This window comes from Taudactylus pleione, unplaced genomic scaffold, assembly GCF_031769625.1.
Source record: "Taudactylus pleione unplaced genomic scaffold, aTauple2 ptg002376l, whole genome shotgun sequence".
NCBI lineage: Eukaryota > Metazoa > Chordata > Amphibia > Anura > Myobatrachidae > Taudactylus > Taudactylus pleione.
In genome coordinates, this window is record NW_028286764.1 from 80,221 (window position 1) to 101,948 (window position 21,728).

General features: G+C 49.6%; 1 protein-coding gene across 1 annotated transcript; it reads left to right on the forward strand.

Annotated features, from left to right (window-relative positions):
• Window positions 1-256: 256 nt before the first annotated feature.
• Window positions 257-16,523, forward strand: LOC148431360 (chymotrypsin-like elastase family member 2A). Its single transcript, XM_088466062.1, has 7 exons — window positions 257-373; window positions 562-659; window positions 8,338-8,466; window positions 9,840-9,976; window positions 11,714-11,859; window positions 15,159-15,311; window positions 16,506-16,523. Exons 1-7 carry the CDS (start codon window positions 257-259, stop codon window positions 16,521-16,523), a joined length of 798 nt encoding a protein of 265 aa, XP_088322188.1.
• The last annotated feature ends 5,205 nt before the right edge of the window (window positions 16,524-21,728 follow it).

The following is a 21,728-nucleotide window of genomic DNA, read 5'->3' on the forward strand; positions in this document are numbered from 1 at the left end:
TAGGGGTTTCATGGCGCCTGGAACCCCCACTTGCGTTTGCCAATGGACCATATGAACACAGCTGTTCAGCAGGATAGACCTCGTGGCAGCCCTCAGGCTTTATGTATGGTGTTTTAGAACATGTCGCAGGTTCTGCCGGCATGGACTGTCCACCCGGATACTGTTTAGACCTTTTTAGGAGTCCTTAATGCAGGACAGGATATATTGGCCTGCTTTCATTCTGTAAGGCTGGCACATTGAGAATTGTAGTTGATTTATGATAACATCTATACTGTTCTATACAGCGTACGGGTGTGGTGTCCCCACCTACAAGCCCGAGACATCGAGAGTGGTAAACGGGGTGGAAGCAGTTCCCAACAGCTGGCCTTGGCAGGTAAGTGGTCGATCTGCATGTTATGTCTTCTTCTGATTAATATTGTGTACTCTGATAGAGCGCAAGCCATTGGGTCAACTGTATTCTGCGTACATTTTAAGCACTACTAAAGAGCACTTATCATAGAGACTGTTACATCACAGCTGCACAGTTTACTTGCGCTCAGTAGAGTTGTATCATACTGACAGGTGTCGCTCCAGTACACATCTGACGGATTGTGGTATCACACTTGCGGTGGAACCGTGATATCATCAGAATGGGTCCTGTCCGCCGCTCACTGCATGAGGTATGTATATATTGATGCGAGGAGAGATCATTACTTCTGGCCGAGTATAGGGCGAGACTCAGGATTGGAGAAACACTTTTTGTGTGTGGTACAAAATTTCGACATTCAGTATGTCCACCATGCGGTTTTCCATTGAGGAAGTACGCATCCCTAGCCTCAGTCTAACCCTAAAATCGGTTAAAAATCACCTGTCGCAAAATCTCAGTGTTGTCATTACATTCCTGTTTACGTTGTCATTGCTGAGATTGTGACTGTATACCCACTTTTCTTATGCAGACAAAGGATGAGTAGTAGTAGTAGTCCCCCTATGCAGTGCCCCCAGTAGTGCCCCTTATACAGTGCCCCCAGTAGTGGTCCCCCTATGCAGTGCCCCCAGTAGTGCCCCTTATACAGTGCCCCCAGTAGTAGTCCCCCCTATGAAGTGCCCCCAGTAGTAGTCCCCCTATGCATTGCCCCCAATAGCGGCCCCCCAATACAGTGCCCCCAGTAACGGCCCACTCCCTATGCAGTGCCAGTGCCCCTTACACATACACAAAAACCCCCCCCACAACTTACCTGAATCCCCACTCCTGACGCGACCGCCGCTGTCCGCTCCGAGTCCCAGCCCGCTCTCCTCCTGCACTACGGGAGAGATGTAATGACATCTCTCCCATCATCCGCTGTGGGGGGAGCCGGAGAGTGAGCTCCTCTGTGAACGCAGCAGCCAATGAGAGTCTGTCTGACTCTCATCGGCTGCTATAACAACAGTAGCGGTGGGGACACTAGCGGCGGGTGCAGCGGCGGCTTTGGGCCCCTGCACCACAGCGGGCCCCGATGCAAGCCCCTGGCCCGCGGGTCACGATATCCTTTCTCCTCTGCACGCACTCTGAAGCATGAGACAGGAAAGCAGATGTTTGGCCACATCCCAGACTAAGGGCCTGATTCATTACGGATCGCAACTGCGAATGCAATAGCGACTACGCACGCAGTCTCACTGCAATAGTAAGCTAATCCATTGCGATCGCAATGCAATCTCAGTACAACATAAGGACGCCCGCTTCCCTCTACTCACATCCGTAATACGTAGCTGAATAGCGAACCCATCGGACACATGGAGTACCATCGGAGCCTTACGCACACTTGCACACAGACCTTACTCACAGATTGCTAACCTCATTGCACGCCATGGGAGCTGAAGCTGCATAGGCCGTCGCAGTGGGTAATTTATGCCCGGCCCTGCAATGGCATTCCTAACGCACTGGCACGCCTGCAGAGCTGGCCCTAGCCAATTTCGTGCCCTAGGCAAAATTTTGACTGGTGCCCCCTAACAGATAATCCTGCCACCAATCTGATGGCAGGTACACACTTGCTGATGCTAGCAGCATCCGGCAACATGGCCCTCGCTAACGATGGCCCCCGTCAGGCCTGCATGTAGGTCCGAGGAGCGATGTCGCTGACAAAAAGCGGGAAATTGAGTATAATTATTATCATTTATTTATATGGCGCCACAAGTGTTCCGCAGCGCCTTACACAGTACATAAACAAATAGGTGACCAGTGACTTACAGCACAGTACAATGCAGGACCAGGACATGGATAATAGACATTGCTACATTAGTAAAGAATACTCGGAAAACACGGCGCTGACAAAAGTTGCCTCTCCAAGCAGCTACTAAAATAAGAAATAGTCAGTCTCCTCAATAGAACAATAAATTTAGCTAAAGCAGCGCTAAATCAAATACACATTTTATTGTACACTAAGGGCCTCATTCAGAGGCGGTCGCTATTAGCGCTCGCTCGTTCAGAAAAAGGGGGTGGCTATTCAAATTAACCGTTCGCTCTTTGCGGTCTGTTGCCGCCTCCATGTCTGAACGAGCGAACAAAACATGCGGACGTTTATTTGAAAAATACGCCCCCTGGCCGCTCGCATCCTACGTCATGTCGGCTATTTATTAGATTAATCGAGTACATCGAACAGCGTATGAACTGCTCGCTATTCTTGTGGTTGGTTTTTCCTACCACTATATTGCGAGCAGTTCTGACTATAAAACAACCCAGTGACGTGGTCAGTGACGCTGCTGTATTAATTATGCACACCCTTAAAACGCCCGTTTTGACCGTTTGGCACGCCTGCGTTCTGATCTCCACTCCCCGTTTTCAAGCACCTTCCCCTGTTACCACCTAGATACGCCTCCTCCTGTCACTCATATTAGCAGGCATTCGCTATATAGCGGACAAACGATTTTCGGCCGCACTGACTGGTTCGCGCATGCGTATATAAAAACGTACGCATGCGCAGATGGGCGAACATCGCTCGGAACGAGCGTACTGCCGCTTACGAGCGGCTCTGAATCAGGCCCTAAATTCAGATTAACAATAAATAAAAATTCTCCTAGAATAAAACAAAATTAAATGAATAAAAAACTGGCAATATTCCATATACAAATGTAAATGGCTCATATAGAGTCAATAATAGACATGCTATGCGCTCGCGACCGGGTCGATGTTTGGCCACTGCGCATGCGCACGCCGGAGCCGGCTCCGACGTGTGTATGAGCGAGACCCAGCTAGCGACGGGCGCTCTAAAATTAGGAAGGAAGGCCCTGATTCAGAGCGAGCGCTCTGTCAGAGCGTCCGGCTCTGAATCAGGGCCTCTGTTCACCTTCCCACGTTAGTGACGTTACCATTACTGTCTGTCTGTCTGTCTCTCTTTCTCACCACACTCTGATCACATTCCCACGTTACGTTACTGTCTCTCTCTATCACCACACTCTGGGCCTGATTAAGACCCGGTCGCAAGCGCTGAGTGCTCGCAACCGGGTCGATGGTGGCCGAGAGCGCATGTGCACGACGGAGCCAGCTCCGTCGTGCGCATTCGCGAGACCCGGATAGCGACAGGCAATCCGTCGCTCCGGGTCTCGCACCAAAGGGGGCGTGCTGTCGATGTTGAGTGACAGCACGCCCCCTTTGGTGGGCGGGCCGGGGGGGTGACTTCCCAAACAGAGGCGTTCCCATGAGAACGCCTACCGTTTGGGGCCGGTCCCACTGACATCACAAGTGATGTCAGTGGAGAGCCATAACGGCTCTGTTAGAGCCGAAATCTCTCTGGGGCTTGCGGCAACGAGACCCTACCACAAGGGTCTCGTCACGAGCCCAATGGTCGCGATGGTCTTGACCATCGCGACCATCACCATGGCCGCTCGCTATAGCTGTGGGTGGTCACCCACAGCTATGCGGGCGGCCAGGAGGCCGTTCTAAAAAAAAAAAGACCGGCCCTGATTCAGAGCGAGCTCTGTCAGAGGGACCGTCTCTGAATCAGGGCCTCTGTTCACCTTCCCACATTACCTTTACTGTCTGTCTCTTTCTTTCTCACCACACTCTGATCACCTCCCCACGTTACGTTACTGTCTCTCTCTCACCACACTCTGGCCCTGATTCAGAGCCGGACGCTCGCTCTGAATCAGGGACGGTCTTTTTTTTTTTTTGAACGGCCTGGCCGCTCATATAACTGTGGGTGACCACCCACAGCTATAGCGAGCGGCCAGGAAGACGGTTGCGATGGTCAAGACCATCGCGACCATCGGGCTTGCGACGAGACCCTTGTGGTAGGGTCTCGTTGCCGCAAGCCCCAGAGAGCTTTCAGCTCTAACAGAGCCGAAAGCACTCCCACTGACATCACTTGTGATGTCAGTGGGGCCAGCCGCCGACTTGTGATGTCAGTGGGGCCAGCCCCAGCCGCCGACTTGTGATGTCAGTGGGGCCAGCCCCAGACGCCTCCGTCTGGGCAGCCATGCCCCCGGCCCGCCCACCAAAGGGTGTCGTGCTGTCACTCAACATCGGCAGCACGCCCCCTTTGTTGCGAGACTCGGAGCGACGGCTTGCCCGTCGCTATCCGGGTCTCGCGCATGCGCACGACGGACCCGGCTCCATCGTGCGCATGCGCACTGGGCCATCGACCCGCTTGCAAGCGCATAGCGCTCGCGAGTGGGTCTGAATCAGGCCCTCTGTTCACCTTCCCACGTTAGTGACGTTACCGTTACTGTCTGTCTGTCTATCTCTCACTACACTCTGATCACCTTCGCACGTTACCGTTACTATGATACCATCTTTATCGCACACAGCACTAAGTTGATTGCGCCGATGTAGCCTATGTAGTTTCTTAGCACATTATGGGCCTGATTCTGAGCCGTCCGCGATGCCGAATTTCAGAGTTTAGTCATTTTTTGCTACTGCGTATAACTGAAAATCCCTAATAACTCATATGGCGTTTGCGTTACCCTGTGCCTATACTCAAAGGTTCAGTTGCAATTAAAATGCGCGGTATCGGAAAAGTTTTGGCACAGTGCTGGGCGTTTTGGGTGGTGAATATTAATGAGCGCAAAAATGGTCAGTGTTATGGGCGTGTCGTGGTCCGTGTTATGGGCAAGGCGTGGTTCGTGTTATGGGCGTATCGTGGTCCGTGTTATAGGCGAGGCGTGGTCCGTGTTATGGGCGTGTGGTGGCCCGTGTTATGGGCGTGTGGTGGTCCGTGTTATGGTCGTTTCGTCATCCGTGTTATGGGCGTGTCGTGATCCGTGTTATGGGCGAGGTGTGGTCCGTGTTATGGGCGTGTGGTGGTCCGTGTTATGGGCATGTGGTGGTCCGTGTTATGGGCGTGTTGTGGTCTGTGTTATGATCGTGTCGTGGTTGGTGTTATGGGCGTCTGGTGGTCCGTGTTATGGGCATGTGGTGGTCCATGTTATGGGCATGTGGTGGTCCGTGTTATGGGCATGTGGTGGTTCGTGTTATGGGTGTGTGGTGGTTCGTATTATGGACATGTGGTGGTCCGTGTTATGGGCATGTGGTGGTTCGTGTTATGGGTGTGTGGTGATCCATGTTATGGGCATGTGGTGGTCCGTGTTATGGGCATGTGGTGGTTCGTGTTATGGGCATGTGGTGGTTCGTGTTATGGGTGTGTGGTGGTTCGTGTTATGGACATGTGGTGGTTCGTGTTATGGGCATGTGGTGGTTCGTGTTATGGACATGTGGTGGTTCGTGTTATGGGTGTGTGGTGGTTCGTGTTATGGACATGTGGTGGTCCGTGTTATGGGCATGTGGTGGTTCGTGTTATGGGTGTGTGGTGATCCATGTTATGGGCATGTGGTGGTCCATATTATGGGCATGTGGTGGTCCATGTTATGGGCATGTGGTGGTCCGTGTTATGGGCATGTGGTGGTTCGTGTTATGGGCATGTGGTGGTTCGTGTTATGGGTGTGTGGTGGTTCGTGTTATGGACATGTGGTGGTTCGTGTTATGGGTGTGTGGTGGTTCGTGTTATGGGCATGTGGTGGTTCGTGTTATGGACATGTGGTGGTTCGTGTTATGGGTGTGTGGTGGTTCGTGTTATGGACATGTGGTGGTTCGTGTTATGGGCATGTGGTGGTTCGTGTTATGGACATGTGGTGGTTCGTGTTATGGGTGTGTGGTGATCCATGTTATGGGTGTGTGGTGATCCATGTTATGGGCGTGTGGTGGTCCATGTTATGGGCATGTGGTGGTCCGTGTTATGGGCATGTGGTGGTTCGTGTTATGGACGTGTGGTGGTCCGTGTTATGGGCATGTGGTGGTTCGTGTTATGGGTGTGTGGTGATCCATGTTATGGGCATGTGGTGGTCCATGATATGGGCGTGTGGTGGTCCGTGTTATGGGCATGTGGTGGTTCGTGTTATGGACGTGTGGTGGTTCGTGTTATGGGCATGTGGTGGTTCGTGTTATGGGCATGTGGTGGTTCGTGTTATGGGTGTGTGGTGGTTCGTGTTATGGGTGTGTAGTGGTTCGTGTTATGATCGTGTCATGGTCCGTGTTATGGGCGTGTGGTGGTTCGTGTTATGGGCATGTGGTGGTTCGTGTTATGGGTGTGTGGTGGTTCGTGTTATGATCGTGTCATGGTCCGTGTTATGGGTGTGTGGTGGTCCATGTTATGGGCGTGTGGTGGTCTGTGTTATGGGCGTGTGGTGGTCCGTGTTATGGGCATGTGGTGGTTCGTGTTATGGACGTGTGGTGGTCCGTGTTATGGGCATGTGGTGGTTCGTGTTATGGGTGTGTGGTGATCCATGTTATGGGCGTGTGGTGGTCCATGATATGGGCGTGTGGTGGTCCGTGTTATGGGCATGTGGTGGTTCGTGTTATGGACGTGTGGTGGTTCGTGTTATGGGCATGTGGTGGTTCGTGTTATGGGCATGTGGTGGTTCGTGTTATGGGTGTGTGGTGGTTCGTGTTATGGGTGTGTAGTGGTTCGTGTTATGATCGTGTCATGGTCCGTGTTATGGGCGTGTGGTGGTTCGTGTTATGGGCATGTGGTGGTTCGTGTTATGGGTGTGTGGTGGTTCGTGTTATGATCGTGTCATGGTCCGTGTTATGGGTGTGTGGTGGTCCATGTTATGGGTGTGTGGTGGTTCGTGTTATGATCGTGTCATGGTCCGTGTTATGGGCGTGTTGCCAAGGACTTTGCATACACAGTCGCTTCATCACTCACGCTGGAGGCCGCACTCGGACGGAAAATCTGATGCGGCCGTAGGACTGGTGCAAGCTTCGATGGTGTGACCGCCAGTGGCGCCTAAAGATGCACCAGGCGGTATTACAGCGTCTATGGACACTGACAGTGGGCGTCTCAGTCCTTGCACATCCATGCGCACGGATGTATGCCAGGGAAGGGATTTATAGCGGTATTTGTATAAAGGCATAAACGCGGGACCGGCAAAAAACACAGCTGCGCCCGACGCAGAATCGGACCCGTCATTCTAACAGCCACTAAAAAAAAACAAAGACTGATTTACAGTAATTACATCTGTCTGTAACAATGAGGATAATTCATCATACAAATAACACGGTTACTTTAGTGTCATCTGAGCGGGTTTAGGTCCTGATATAGAGCCACGTATAAATATAAATCGCCGAACTGCACCTTGCGGCCCCTTGTGATTGGAGGCGTCTCAGGAGCTGTGGCAGCAGGTGACCGTAGTAATGACGTGGAGATGGACGCCAGCCGCGCACCTTAGAGATTATGGCCCTGATTCAGAGCGGTATATAGCAGCCCAGACTGCGCTACTTTTCACTCAGCCGCTATTTCGTCTTTATAATAATGCTGCAGCCGGTGGTTGCCCTTCTGAGGCGTCCTCCGGCTGTGGTGCTAATTCGCTGCTGTGCGTACAATGATGCACCATCGGTCACAACCCCGGACATTGCCTCAGCCCTATGGAGGTGCAGAATGTCCATCTAAACATGGCCACCGGTGTAAGGACGCAGTCGCTTCCCGCAACACTCCCCATCCAGTGACCACCCAGAACACCCATCAGAAGTACATGTATCAGCGTTTTTGTGTGGTAACCAACGGAAGGCGTGCGCAGTGCACCTCGGATGCATATGCAGTTGAAAACATCGTCCGCTTGCGTCCGATGCCAGCACAGCGTTCACCTGAATGAGGCCCTTTGGCCCTTTACTCTTACATACACCTGCTGCGCTTCCCGTGAGCATGGTGCAATTGTCAGGGATGGTGATAAATATATTTATATGATAGTAGATGACTAGTCTTAAAATATCTGCAGCTCCAAATACACATGTACAGCAGCAATACTGTCCCCATACTATTGTAAGTTCTCTGACTGACACACGATTTGGGGCCTTACCTGGGAATATTAATATGTTCTGTTTCCCCCCCACAGTTCTTCCAACGTGTACAGAGTGCAGGCCGGGAGGCACAACCTGAGACAGAACGAGCCAGAGGCCAGAACAGTCAGCGTTATCAAATTCATTAACCACCCCAACTGGATCTCCATCTTTGTGGCCAACGGGTAATCGTCCACATTCCTGAGCTATTGCTTTCAATGGCTTTTAGAAAAACTAGTGATGTCATATACAAACGCTCTCCATCCAAATAAACAGGACTAAGCACAAAAATATAAAAGCAGATATGACATCACCGTGGCAGGCTATAAGAACCAGCAGAACTTTTTCCTTTCATTGCTTTTTCAGGCTGTTTATAATAATTGAGAATTCTGCAGATTTTTAAGTATCGCACAGCATGTGATGTTGTAAGCAGGGAGGCCTTGGAATGCACCTCTGAGCTCTATCTGCACTTTTAAAGGACTCCCTTGCCATTACATGACATGTTGAGAGCTGTGAGCCTTTGCCTGCATAGCAAATTGACTGTGTCTGGCAGCCATATGGTTTCCCTCCAGGTAGATTTTGAAAAGAAGATATTGATTTGTAGAACAGCAAAGAAAAATGCTTTGACTTGTTACTTTACAATGTCTCTTATATGCGCCCCCCCCATATGTCCCATCTAGCAGACAGGGGTGTATCTAGGGGTCCGAGTGCCCCTGGCAACGTAATGGACTGGTGCCCCCCTCCCCCCATAGTTTCTGAAAAATGACACTATACAATAAATAAGTACTTATAATGTCTCCCCAGCCAGCCCCCGGGATTTGACTGTCGGGAAGCCGGCGGTCGGCATTTCCACCTTCGGCTTCCTGTCTGCATCCCGTTTCTCCAGCTACCCCCCTTCTGTCTCCCAAGCCCCACTGAAGCTATTTTGGGTACTTACAGTAAATGCTCTCAATAGCTGCTAATTAGCGCCTTTGCGTAGCGCCTTTGCGTGGTGATGAATAGCATTTAGCAGGGGTTTTTTTGAGAAATAACCAGTCCCTGCAAATTTGGGGTACATGAAAATGGGGGCAAGCATGGTTAAAAATTGCAAAAGTGAACTTTTAAAAAACGTGAAAAGCTCACCTTCAGCAAAGCACCTGCAATCAAAAAAACACCTCCCCCATACTTGCAGACCCCCCTAAAGCTTATTTCGCTAGTTTTTAAGTTTGTACCCCAACTTTTTACTTTTTCAAAGTCATATTTTTGGGTGTTCTTCATTTTTTTTAGGATTTTTTTTTACGCAGTTATGCTTTGAGGGGCTGTCCCAAGGGTGCTGAGTGGTTTCCAGACGTTTGCACCTCAAAAACCGCAATTCTGCACTTTTTTTCACCACCTATTCATAGGTGAATCTTTTCGCCTATTACATTGCATTGCGTTTTCGCGTACGCGAAAACTATTTGGAATTGAATATGGCGTTACTTTTCCACCTGACGAAATGACGTCACCCGCGATGCTTTCCGCGTCTAATTGAATACGGCCCTAACTCGGCTTTCACAATTTCTAATGTTACATCCAACAGAAATGACATTTCCCTCCTAAAGCTGGCCGAACCTCTAGAATTTAATGACATCATCCAGCCAGCTTGTCTACCCGCTGCCGGCCACATCCTACCCAACAACTTGGGCTGCTACAATACAGGCTGGGGCAATATTCAGAGTAAGTACAAATGTGGATATCAGCTGCGTAGAGTGACACAGTTCTGGTGTTTGCATGGTCATTGATTAGTGGGTGGTCAGTTACCAAAGGGGCTACCAAGCATGTGGGGTGTGTGGCTTCCTTCATTACATGGGGCACGGTAATGTGTTTGAGACTTCTGACTACAACAGAGGAGGTACGCCTAGAGAAATGCACTTTCCTGGAAAAGTGTAAACGTGGCCCAGGGCCGTAGCTAGGGTAGTGTGGCTGGTACCATCGTACAGGGCACCACAGGTCAGGGGGCGCTGGTTGGACCTGTCAAATTTCTGTTTATTATCATTCTTGCTTTTAGCTTCCTCTTATCTCATCCCCAGCATCTCCTAGCTTCCCCTATCTCTTCCCTGGCCCTTCCCCATGAGGCCATGGCCCTCTCTCAGGTGCACTATATTATGTCCATATTTATCCCCAGCATCTCCTGGCCTCCCCTATCTCTTCCCTGGCCCTTCCCCATGAGGCCATGGCCCTCTCTCAGGTGCACTATATTATGTCCCTATATATCCCCGGCATCTCCTGGCCTCCCCTATCTCTTCCCTGGCCCTTCCCAATGAGGCCATGGCCCTCTCTCAGGTGCACTATATTATGTCCCTATTTATCCCCAGCATCTCCTGGCTTCCCCTATCTCTTCCCTGGCCCTTCCCCATGAGGCCATGGCCCTCTCTCAGGTGCACTATATTATGCCCCTATTTATCCCCAGCATCTCCTGGCTTCCCCTATCTCTTCCCTGGCCCTTCCCCATGAGGCCATGGCCCTCTCTCAGGTGCACTATATTATGCCCCTATATATCCCCGGCATCTCCTGGCCTCCCCTATCTCTTCCCTGGCCCTTCCCCATGAGGCCATGGCCCTCTCTCAGGTGCACTATATTATGTCCATATTTATCCCCAGCATCTCCTGGCCTCCCCTATCTCTTCCCTGGCCCTTCCCCATGAGGCCATGGCCCTCTCTCAGGTGCACTATATTATGTTCCTATTTATCCCCAGCATCTCCTGGCATCCCCTATCTCTTCCCTAGCCCTTCCCTATGAGGCCATGGCCCTCTCTCAGGTGCACTATATTATGTCCCTATTTATCCCCAGCATCTCCTGGCTTCCCCTATCTCTTCCCTGGCCCTTCCCCATGAGGCCATGGCCCTCTCTCAGGTGCACTATATTATGTCCCTATTTATCCCCAGCATCTCCTGGCTTCCCCTATCTCTTCCCTGGCCCTTCCCCATGAGGCCATGGCCCTCTCTCAGGTGCACTATATTATGTCCCTATATATCCCCGGCATCTCCTGGCCTCTCCTATCTCTTCCCTGGCCCTTCCCCATGAGGCCATTCCCCTTTTTTGGGTGCATTATGTCCCTTTGAAAAATGAGGGAGGCGCCAATGCTCTCTGGCACAGGGCACCAAAAAGTCTAGTTACGGCTCAGCCATGGCCCGACATTTAGGAAACTTACGCTGTGCTTCCAGGTAATGATATGGAACAAACGCATCCAATTCAAGGTCTTCAGGGCCTCAGGCGGATTTGATGGAAAAATGGCTATGTGCCCTCCTGTAGCACATGGAAGGCCGCTATCTTGGACACCAAATCTTCGTGCTTGCCTCTAAAAACAGGTGCAACTGCAGAAAAGAGGGCGAGCAATAACAGAGCAGCTGCAATGCGGTTTTCTACATTTTGCGCAATGATTTGTGATTGGTGTGTATGTGACTTGCGTTGCAGCTGGTGGACCTGCACCCGATGCCCTGCAGCAGGGTCTCCTACTGGTGGTGGACCATGCAACATGTTCTCAGTCTGACTGGTGGGGAACTACGGTGAAGACCCGCATGATCTGCGCTGGCGGAGATGGAATCGTGGCCAGCTGTAACGTACGTGATACCTATACTTGCCAACTCTCCCTCATTGTCAGGGAGACTCCCTGAAATAGCAGCAATCTCCCTGTCTCCCTGAAGAGTCCAGCAATCTCCCTCATTGCACCTTACACCCATTATGACACTGTTATATAAAAGAAAAAACAGAGATATATACATTCAAATGGGATCATTAGTATAATTTCCCTGCATTGGTTAAAAGGCACAATGATCCCTATGGCTACATGCATGTTCTGAGAAGTATCAGTCTGTTTTCATCAACAAGTAGATCTTACTAACTGCTTTGGGGCTCATTTACATGTGGATGTAAATCAATTTTATGACACGCCCCTCTGATGTAGCAGTACACGCCCCTCAGATATATGACACACCCCTCAGATGTATGACACGCTCTCAGATGTAGCAGTACACTCCCCTCAGATATATGACACACCCCTCAGATGTATGACACGCTCTCAGATGTAGCAGTACACGCCCCTCAGATGTAGCAGTACACGCCCCTCAGATGTAGCAGTACACGCCTCTCAGATGTAGCAGTACACGCCCCTCAGATGTAGCAGTACACGCCCCTCAGATGTATGACACGCCCCTCAGATGTATGACAGGCCCCTCAGATGTAGCAGTACACGCCTCTCAGATGTAGCAGTACACGCCTCTCAGATGTAGCAGTACACGCCCCTCAGATGTAGCAGTACACGCCTCTCAGATGTAGCAGTACACGCCCCTCAGATATATGACACCCCTCAGATGTAGCAGTACACGCCCCTCAGATGTATGACACACCTCTCAGATGTAGCAGTACACGCCCCTCAGATGTATGACACGCCTCTCAGATGTAGCAGTACACGCCCCGCAGATGTATGACACGCCTCTCAGATGTAGCAGTACACGCCCCTCAGATATATGACACCCCTCAGATGTAGCAGTACACGCCCCTCAGATGTATGACATGCCTCTCAGATGTAGCAGTACACGCCCCTTAGATGTAACAGTACACGCCCCTCAGATGTATGACACGCCCCTCAGATGTAGCAGTACACGCCCCTCAGATGTAGCAGTACACGCCTCTCAGATGTAGCAGTACACGCCCCTCAGATGTAGCAGTACACGCCCCTCAGATGTAGCAGTACACGCCCCTCAGATGTAGCAGCACACGCCCCTCAGATGTAGCAGTACACGCCCCTCAGATGTAGCAGTACACGCCCCTCAGATGTAGCAGTACGCGCCTCTCAGATGTAGCAGTACGCGCCTCTCAGATGTAGCAGTACACGCCTCTCAGATGTAGCAGTACGCGCCCCTCAGATGTAGCAGTACGCGCCTCTCAGATGTAGCAGTACACGCCTCTCAGATGTAGCAGTACACGCCTCTCAGATGTAGCAGTACACGCCTCTCAGATGTAGCAGTACACGCCTCTCAGATGTAGCAGTACACGCCTCTCAGATGTATGACACACCTCTCAGATGTAGCAGTACACGCCTCTCAGATGTAGCAGTACACGCCCCTCAGATGTATGACACGCCACTCAGATGTAGCAGTACACGCCCCTCAGATGTATGACACACCTCTCAGATGTAGCAGTACACGCCCCTCAGATGTATGACAGGCCCCTCAGATGTAGCAGTACACGCCTCTCAGATGTAGCAGTACACGCCTCTCAGATGTAGCAGTACACGCCCCTCAGATGTAGCAGTACACGCCTCTCAGATGTATGACACACCTCTCAGATGTAGCAGTACACGCCCCTCAGATGTAGCAGTACACGCCTCTCAGATGTAGCAGTACACGCCCCTCAGATGTATGACACGCCACTCAGATGTAGCAGTACACGCCCCTCAGATGTATGACACACCTCTCAGATGTAGCAGTACACGCCCCTCAGATGTATGACACGCCCCTCAGATGTAGCAGTACACGCCCCTCAGATGTAGCAGTACACGCCTCTCAGATGTAGCAGTACATGCCCCTCAGATGTAGCAGTACACGCCCCTCAGATGTAGCAGTACACGCCCCTCAGATGTAGCAGTACACGCCCCTCAGATGTAGCAGCACACGCCCCTCAGATGTAGCAGTACACGCCTCTCAGATGTAGCAGTACGCGCCTCTCAGATGTAGCAGTACACGCCTCTCAGATGTAGCAGTACGCGCCCCTCAGATGTAGCAGTACACGCCTCTCAGATGTAGCAGTACACGCCTCTCAGATGTAGCAGTACACGCCTCTCAGATGTAGCAGTACACGCCCCTCAGATGTAGCAGTACACGCCTCTCAGATGTAGCAGTACACGCCTCTCAGATGTAGCAGTACACGCCCCTCAGATGTAGCAGTACACGCCTCTCAGATGTATGACACACCTCTCAGATGTAGCAGTACACGCCCCTCAGATGTAGCAGTACACGCCTCTCAGATGTAGCAGTACACGCCCCTCAGATGTATGACATGCCACTCAGATGTAGCAGTACACGCCCCTCAGATGTATGACACACCTCTCAGATGTAGCAGTACACGCCCCTCAGATGTATGACACGCCTCTCAGATGTAGCAGTACACGCCCACTTTACTGCCGCACTCATAGGTGCTGCTCTCACACTCTCCCTGACATGGTTTTTCAAAAGTAGGCAAGTATGGTGATACCATTCCAGGAATTGTAGTGTTAGGCATTTAATACCACTTTTATATTTTTATTTTTTCACTTCACTACTTAACAAATATTCTCCCTCACTGTGAGCAATATATAGCAGTAGTGGGAATCACTTTTCTTTTTCCTCATTGCTGCTGAACATTCCATGAAATGGCCGCTGCGAAGATTACGTCATCTCCACCAAACTGCAGAACGTTTCATATACTGTATATATCACAGTTCTCAACTTTTTATCCCATCATCCAATGTCTTATGGCGGCTAATAATTGCCAAGTACTCTAAATATATTCCAAGTACCCCTTACTGATGGTAAATTCCAGACAAGGCGTTCCGTATCTCTGTCAATATTTAAAAATGTCCAATATAGTGACTTTTTTTTTTTTTTTTACTAGTACATTAAACTGCTCTTTGGTTAAATATAATGGTTGAACGGGCAGTTGAATCTCTGTGATTTGCCCCATCGGGTACACGTATCACCTGTTGGGGAATCGTTCCATAGATTAACAGATCTTCTATCAAATGCTTCCTCCTTTAGGGATACAAGTCATTTCATCTTTCTTTCCAATGAATCCTGATCATTACATCCGTCAAAGCTTGGTTAGTAGGATTTTCGTTTGTTTCACTTGTGTGTTCACAAGAGCTTACACTTATATATGACAGGGAGACTCCGGAGGACCCCTGAGCTGCTTGAACGATGAAGGTGCATGGGAGGTGCATGGCGTGGTCAGCTTCGGTTCCTCGCTGGGATGTAATTACGAGAAGAAGCCCTCAGTCTTCACTCGGGTCTCAAACTACAACAGCTGGATCAGCACGGTAAGTGTCTGAGAACGGAACCTGGATACAGTATAAGTTGGGTCTGTTGTCAATTTACTTTCAGTAACTGTTGCGGTAAGTACATCAGCACAGTGGACTTTGGGCTGATTCAGAGCCGCTCGTAAGCGGCCGCTCGTTCGCACTGAGCGATGTTCGCACAACTGCGCATGCGTGCGGTTTGTAATACGCATGCGCGAACCAGTCAGTGCGGCCGAAAATCGTTTGTTCGCTATATAGCGAATGCCTGCTACTTTGAGTGACAGGAGGAGGCGTATGTGGGTGGTAACAGGGGAAGGTGCTTGAAAACGGGGAGTGGAGATCAGAACGCAGGCGTGCTTAAAGGTCAAAACGGGCGTTTTAAGGGTGTGCATAATTAATACAGCAGCGTCACTGACCACGTCACTTGTTTTTTTTTAACTCAGAACTGCTCGCAAAATAGCGGTTGAAAAAACCAACCACAAGAATAGCGAGCAGTTCATACGCTGTTCGATGTACTCGATTAATCTAATAAATAGCGGACATGACGTATGGTGCGAGCGGCAAGGGGGTGTCTTTTTCAAAATTTCGACCGCAAGTTTTGCTCGCTCGTTCAGACTTAGAGGCGTGAACAGACTGCAATTAGCGAACGGTTCATTTGAATAGCCATCCCTTTTTTTAAAACGAACGATCGCAAATAGCGAGCGGCTCTGAATGAGGTCCTTTGCTTAGAGAATCGTATTGTTCTATACTGTGGGCCTGCGACTGCTGTAACATTTGTTCCCGTAGTCGCAGGACTTAGACGCCCATATTGAGTGTCCGTACACACTGTCAAACGTGCGTCTTTAAACGTGCACTACTGGCCACCTCTCAGTCATCGCCCAGGAACGCCCTGATCTTCTGTAACATGTCTGATATTGTGCGCATCAATTGCAACTGCGACTCTGTGAATGCACAACATGGGCCGCAAACTCCATCGGAGTTTAGAGGGAATATCGCGCACGTGCAGTAGCAAAAAAAAATCGCTCAACACTGTGAGCATCAGCCCTGCGTGCGACTGATTCAGGCTCCGTAGGTCTACACAATGAATAACGGTGGAAGAGAAATCTGCTAGCCAGGACTTTGATCTCGTGCAAGATCCTAAATAGATCCTGTAACAGTATAGCATTACGTTTTTGAAATAAATATAATTAATCATATTATGTTTTTATCTTTCAGACCATCGCAGCCAACTAGAAACTTGTGGGATACGGAAATCAGAATGTTCCATCGATGTTTTTCTCATCATTTTATATATTATGCTGCTTAATCTGCAAACTAAGGATTGTGTCTTATTTCTGTAATAGTAAAATGATGATTTTTCATTTACTGGACACATTGATATAATGTAACGTTATTTAAGATAGTCAGTTTAAGTGTATGGTCTGTACCAGGCCGGCATCGGGCACAGGGTGAGCTCAGAGACTGTAAGAATTCAGGGATGTACTGGACATCTATGTTTCGGAGACGGACTGCCCTTCATCAAGATTGTCACTAATCTCACAGTCTCTGAGATTGCCGCCTCATTTTGTGGTGAATATGGAGGGCACAATATACTAGGAAAGCACCAGCAGCAAGATAGTCTAATCCCGCACTCACATCACAGAATAAGCAGCAGAGACCGGGGCGCCACACCAAGGGCCATTCAACAATAATCCATATATAAATCCAGTATTGCAACCATATGATACCAAACAGTATAACAACAGCATCAGTCTGCCATGCTCTGTGCTGCTGTGGTGAAGGTGTATCGTGACTGGACAAATGGCACCATTAGAGGGGCTTCCATAAACCCGGAAGCCCCTCTAATCTGAAGGGACAGCTCTTATCAGGGGATCAATCCTTTGCGATTTTACTCGCAAATCGTCATGGATACCGGCGTTATTAAGAGTCACACGCAAACTGCGCTGTTTGATGTATCCCGCCCTGTGTCTGATGAAGGACGATGTAAATGTGTTTTTGTTTATAAAATGGAAAAATAATTGAAGTCATTTATTGCACCTTGTATGGGGGGTAACGCTCCGTGGAGGAAAGTCCATTCATTGCATTATCTCCTTCCACATATACATTAAAATGAAGTAACTAAAAAACAAATAAAAATAAAAATATAAATAATAAATCGCAAAGAAAAATTACAAGGTCCACAAGAAATCCTTCTGGGATGGTTTTAGCATCCAGGTGTCACTGTTGCTTTTGCTGTCTATACACAATGTTTAGACGTAATTACCATGAGGCAGAAGCTGACTACAGATATATTTACATCGTCGTCCATCCAACATTATATCCAGTTACCCCAGGCAGCTACTGTATGTCGGCAGATCATCATTTGCTACCTATCACCAGTATGAAGGTAAAGGTCCCTACACAGGGAACGATATTGCTAACGAGCCAATGGATCGGAACAATAAATCAGGAATATCGTTCCGTGTGTATGCACTATATCGTGGGGTCTTCAGTCGCTTCTCTGGATCTTTTGAACATGCAGTAAGATCAGGCGATGTGGCTGACTATCCCATGCAGCGCTATGCGGCAGGGGTCGGCATGTCGGGCGGTCAGGCACCGGATCGCGCCATGTGTAGGGACCGCCCGATATGTCGGCCCTGGGATCGTGGGTCGCATCGGTGGGTACACATCGTCAGGGCCGGATTAAGGCTTGTGGGGGCCCCAGGGCAACTAAGTTGTGGGGGGCCCCTTCAAGCCACGCAGAGTTGAGCCCAGCCCAGCCGTGCCCCCAATAGCAGTCTGGCCCAGCAGTGCCCCCAGTAGCAGTACCCCCTCAACAGTAGTCCCCCCAGGAGTACCCGTAGTAGTAATCCCCCTCTATGCTGTGTCCCCCAGTAGTGGTCCCACCAGTGTGCAATCCCCTCAGTAGTAGCCCCAGCAGTGCCCCTAGTAGTACTCCCAGCAGTGCCCCTAGTAGTCCCCCCAGTAGTGCCCCTAGTAGTCCACCCCAGCGGTGCCCCTTATAGTCCCCCCTGCAGTGCCCCGAGTAGTAGTAGTACCCCCTGCAGTGCCCCTAGTAGTACCCCCAGCAGTGCCCCTTGTAGTACCCCCCAGCAGTGCCCCTTGTAGCCCCCCCTGCAGTGCCTCTTGTAGTCCCCCCCAGCAGTGCCCCTTGTAGTCCCCCCTGCAGTGTCCCGAGTAGTAGTAGTACCCCCTGCAGTGCCCCTAGTAGTACCCCCCAGCAGTGCCCCTTGTAGTACCCCCTGCAGTGCCCCTTGTAGTACCCCCTGCAGTGCCCCTAGTAGTAGTAGTACCCCCCCAGACACACACACAAAAAAACAACAACTTCCACTTCCACTTACTCCCCGCTCTCTCGTCTGCTCCTCCGTCCGGCGTCCTCCCGGGCTTGCCCGCTCGGCATGATGGGAGATCTCCCATCAGCCACTACGAGAACCGGAAGACGGAGGCTCTGGCAGTGGGAGCAGCAGCCGATGAGAGTCTGTCTGACTGATCTCATCGGCTGCTAAAACAAACACACAGCTACCGGCGCCAGCGGCTGTGTGTTTGTGCTGTGTAGTGCGGACGGCACTTATGTGCCATCCACACTACCGCCCTGCCCCAAGCTGATGCAGCAGCACTGACTGTACTGCTTCATGCAGCTGCAGAGCGCCCTCCTCCCGGGAACAGGTGCTGCCGGCACCTGTTCTCGGCAGGGTCACATCGACCCTGTGGGGGCCCTCTGTGTGTAGGGGTCCAGGGACGACCGCCCCTGTCGCCCCCCCCCTTAATCCGGCCCTGCACATCGTACTGTGTGTACCCACCTTTACTATAACAGGCCCTAGAACGCTGCCAAGGTTATTGTGTGATGAAAACTTTCATGCTGGTGACATCACCCATCAGTATCTAGGTCACAGACAATATCATGTATTGTATATATTTTATTAGTGATTATTGATGATAATATAAGTACATAAACATTTAATGTTCTGTGAAAATCCCATAAATCAATATTAAAGTCCAAGAGATTTTACATTCCATGTGCAATAAGTATTGCCAGAACACCGCCATTCCCGTGACCTCTCTGGGAACTGGGATGTTTTCTAATTCATCAAATTTCTAAAAAAGTTGTTTCCAGAGCTCAAAGTCTACAGCTAACGTCGTCTTCAAATGGTGACAGCAGCCCCTTATGTGGGGACGTAACCGGATAGAGAGATCATTTCAGATTCCTCCCTGTGTGCGGGCAGCTCATCTTCTCCTTTCTCCTACACTATATTTGTTTATTAAAATTATTAGTATAGCCTAGAGAGGGAGAATCTGGGCACTAAATAGTTACTTGATTTTCTTCCCAGCAGCCACCTGGCTCCCTCTCCACTATACCCTGCCTCCAGCCACCGGCCAGCAGTTTTAGTTTGGTGCCGAGCAGGAGCGGGCACCATTTTGCGGGACCTGCTTTTTAGTGGCCCCCTGTTACTTTTATTTTATTTCATTTTATTTATTCTTCTATTTTTTTAAAACCTAGAGCGGGAGTGCAGGGCGTCCTATAGGACGCCGTCACTGCCGCTCAAACAACCCCAGAGACTGGGTCGGTGACTTCCGCCGCATGTCTCTGGGAAGGGACAGCACACCACCACTCCCAGATAGTCAAAGCAGCCCATAACGATGTCCAAAAAACAAACAAAAAAAACCTACTTAGTCTTTTCTTTCTCCTTTACCCTTTGGTTTGATGACGGATAACCTTCCTTGCAGACTATAGCGCTATTTCACAGTCCTCCAAGGTGTATATATATCAAAAAAATACAAGAAGCAAGAGAAAATTCATTTCAGAATAAAATTCTCAAAGTAGCAATTCCCAGTTATCTAGAGATATTCCTTTCAAATATATAGATGTCGTACCCCAACTCACACAATCACAAGTGAGGGTACTTCTATCTGGGTTTCTTTCCTCCCTCCTTAATATGTCCCCAAGTGACTTTGGGCTCTATTTATTAACATTATTTTTTCTAAAATAAAGTGAAAAGGGCTGTTTTGTGTTTTCACACCCTTTTCACATTATGTTAGTATCACCTATAGTTATTACAGGGCAATTGGAGTAGAATTCGTAAAATTCTACTCCAGCCCGTAAGTATCACTTATTTTTAGTAAATCAGATCACATTTCCCATAACTGTAATGGGAAATGTGATCCGACCATAGTTACCAAAAATAAATGTGAAAAAAATATCGGGGAAAGCCCTGTGATAATAACGCCACCTGGAGGTGGTGTTATCCAGGGTCTCCCCTGGTTACCAGACTCCTGGCCTGCTCTAACGGGGAGAGCAGAGCCGGGAGCCGGTCCCTGTAATCAGCTGTGTGGTCTAAACAGACCGCAAGCTGATTACTGTAAAAATAAGAAAAAAAATAGTAAAAAAAAAAAGTTACTTTCCTGACTCCAGGGACCGGTGATCGGGCCTCCGGTGATGAGTCAGCTGGTCTCCCATAGTGCACTGCGGCCCGGTCATCAGGTGATCGGGTCCCAGTGCAGTATGGGAGATCACCTGACCGGAGGAATGGAGAACATCACCGGAGGCCTGGATCATGCAGGAAAGTGTAAGGAAGGGAGAGGGGGGTCGCAGGGGGGGAGGGAGGGTCACAGGGGGTTTTCAATTGCGGGGGGTGGCGCTTAGTGCCAGGGGGACGGGGCTTAGCGCCGGAGGGGGGTAGCAGCGGCGACCGGTCGGCGCATGCGCGGGCACTTAATCACGGTATTTTTTGCGAAAATAGCGTGATAAGGCTCCGAAGGGGATTTGCAGGGACAGAGCTTTATCGCAAGCAAGTAAATCCCTGTGATATTGCCTGAATTCGCAATGCGAATTCACTCGGTAATATCACACTACAATCTGCATTACAAATGCGGATTGTAGTAAATAGAGCCCTTTATAACAGAACCGGATCATGCAGATAAAAGGGAGGTGTGTATCCTACTTACAGGCAGGGAAGAATAATGTTGCTCATCAAGGTTTCTTTAATCAATCCTTGGTTTTCTCCCACTTCATTTAAAGGGCTCAATCCTCCCCTGAGGCTTATATAAATATATGAAATTTAATATCACCAGAGAATTAGCACAGTTTGAAAAACATAAAATCAATATAAAATCACGACCTGGTGCCTGCAGAAAACAATGGAGTCCGGAAACCAACGCGTTTCGATCTGCTTCACTGCAGCTCTTTACCTTGATAAATATCTGCAGTGAAGCAGCACAAAACGCGTTGGTTCATGGGACTTTAAACACCGACTGGACATTTGCTGCTCTTCGACCTGTTGACACCTTTGAGGGGAATAAGTGGATTTTCCATTGTTTATCCATGATCACAAAATGTTTAAATATTTTAGTTTTAACATACTGTGTCACTGTACATAATATACATCTAAGGGATTGTTTAGGGACATAAATTAAAAGTAATGAACAGGCATAGATGGAATC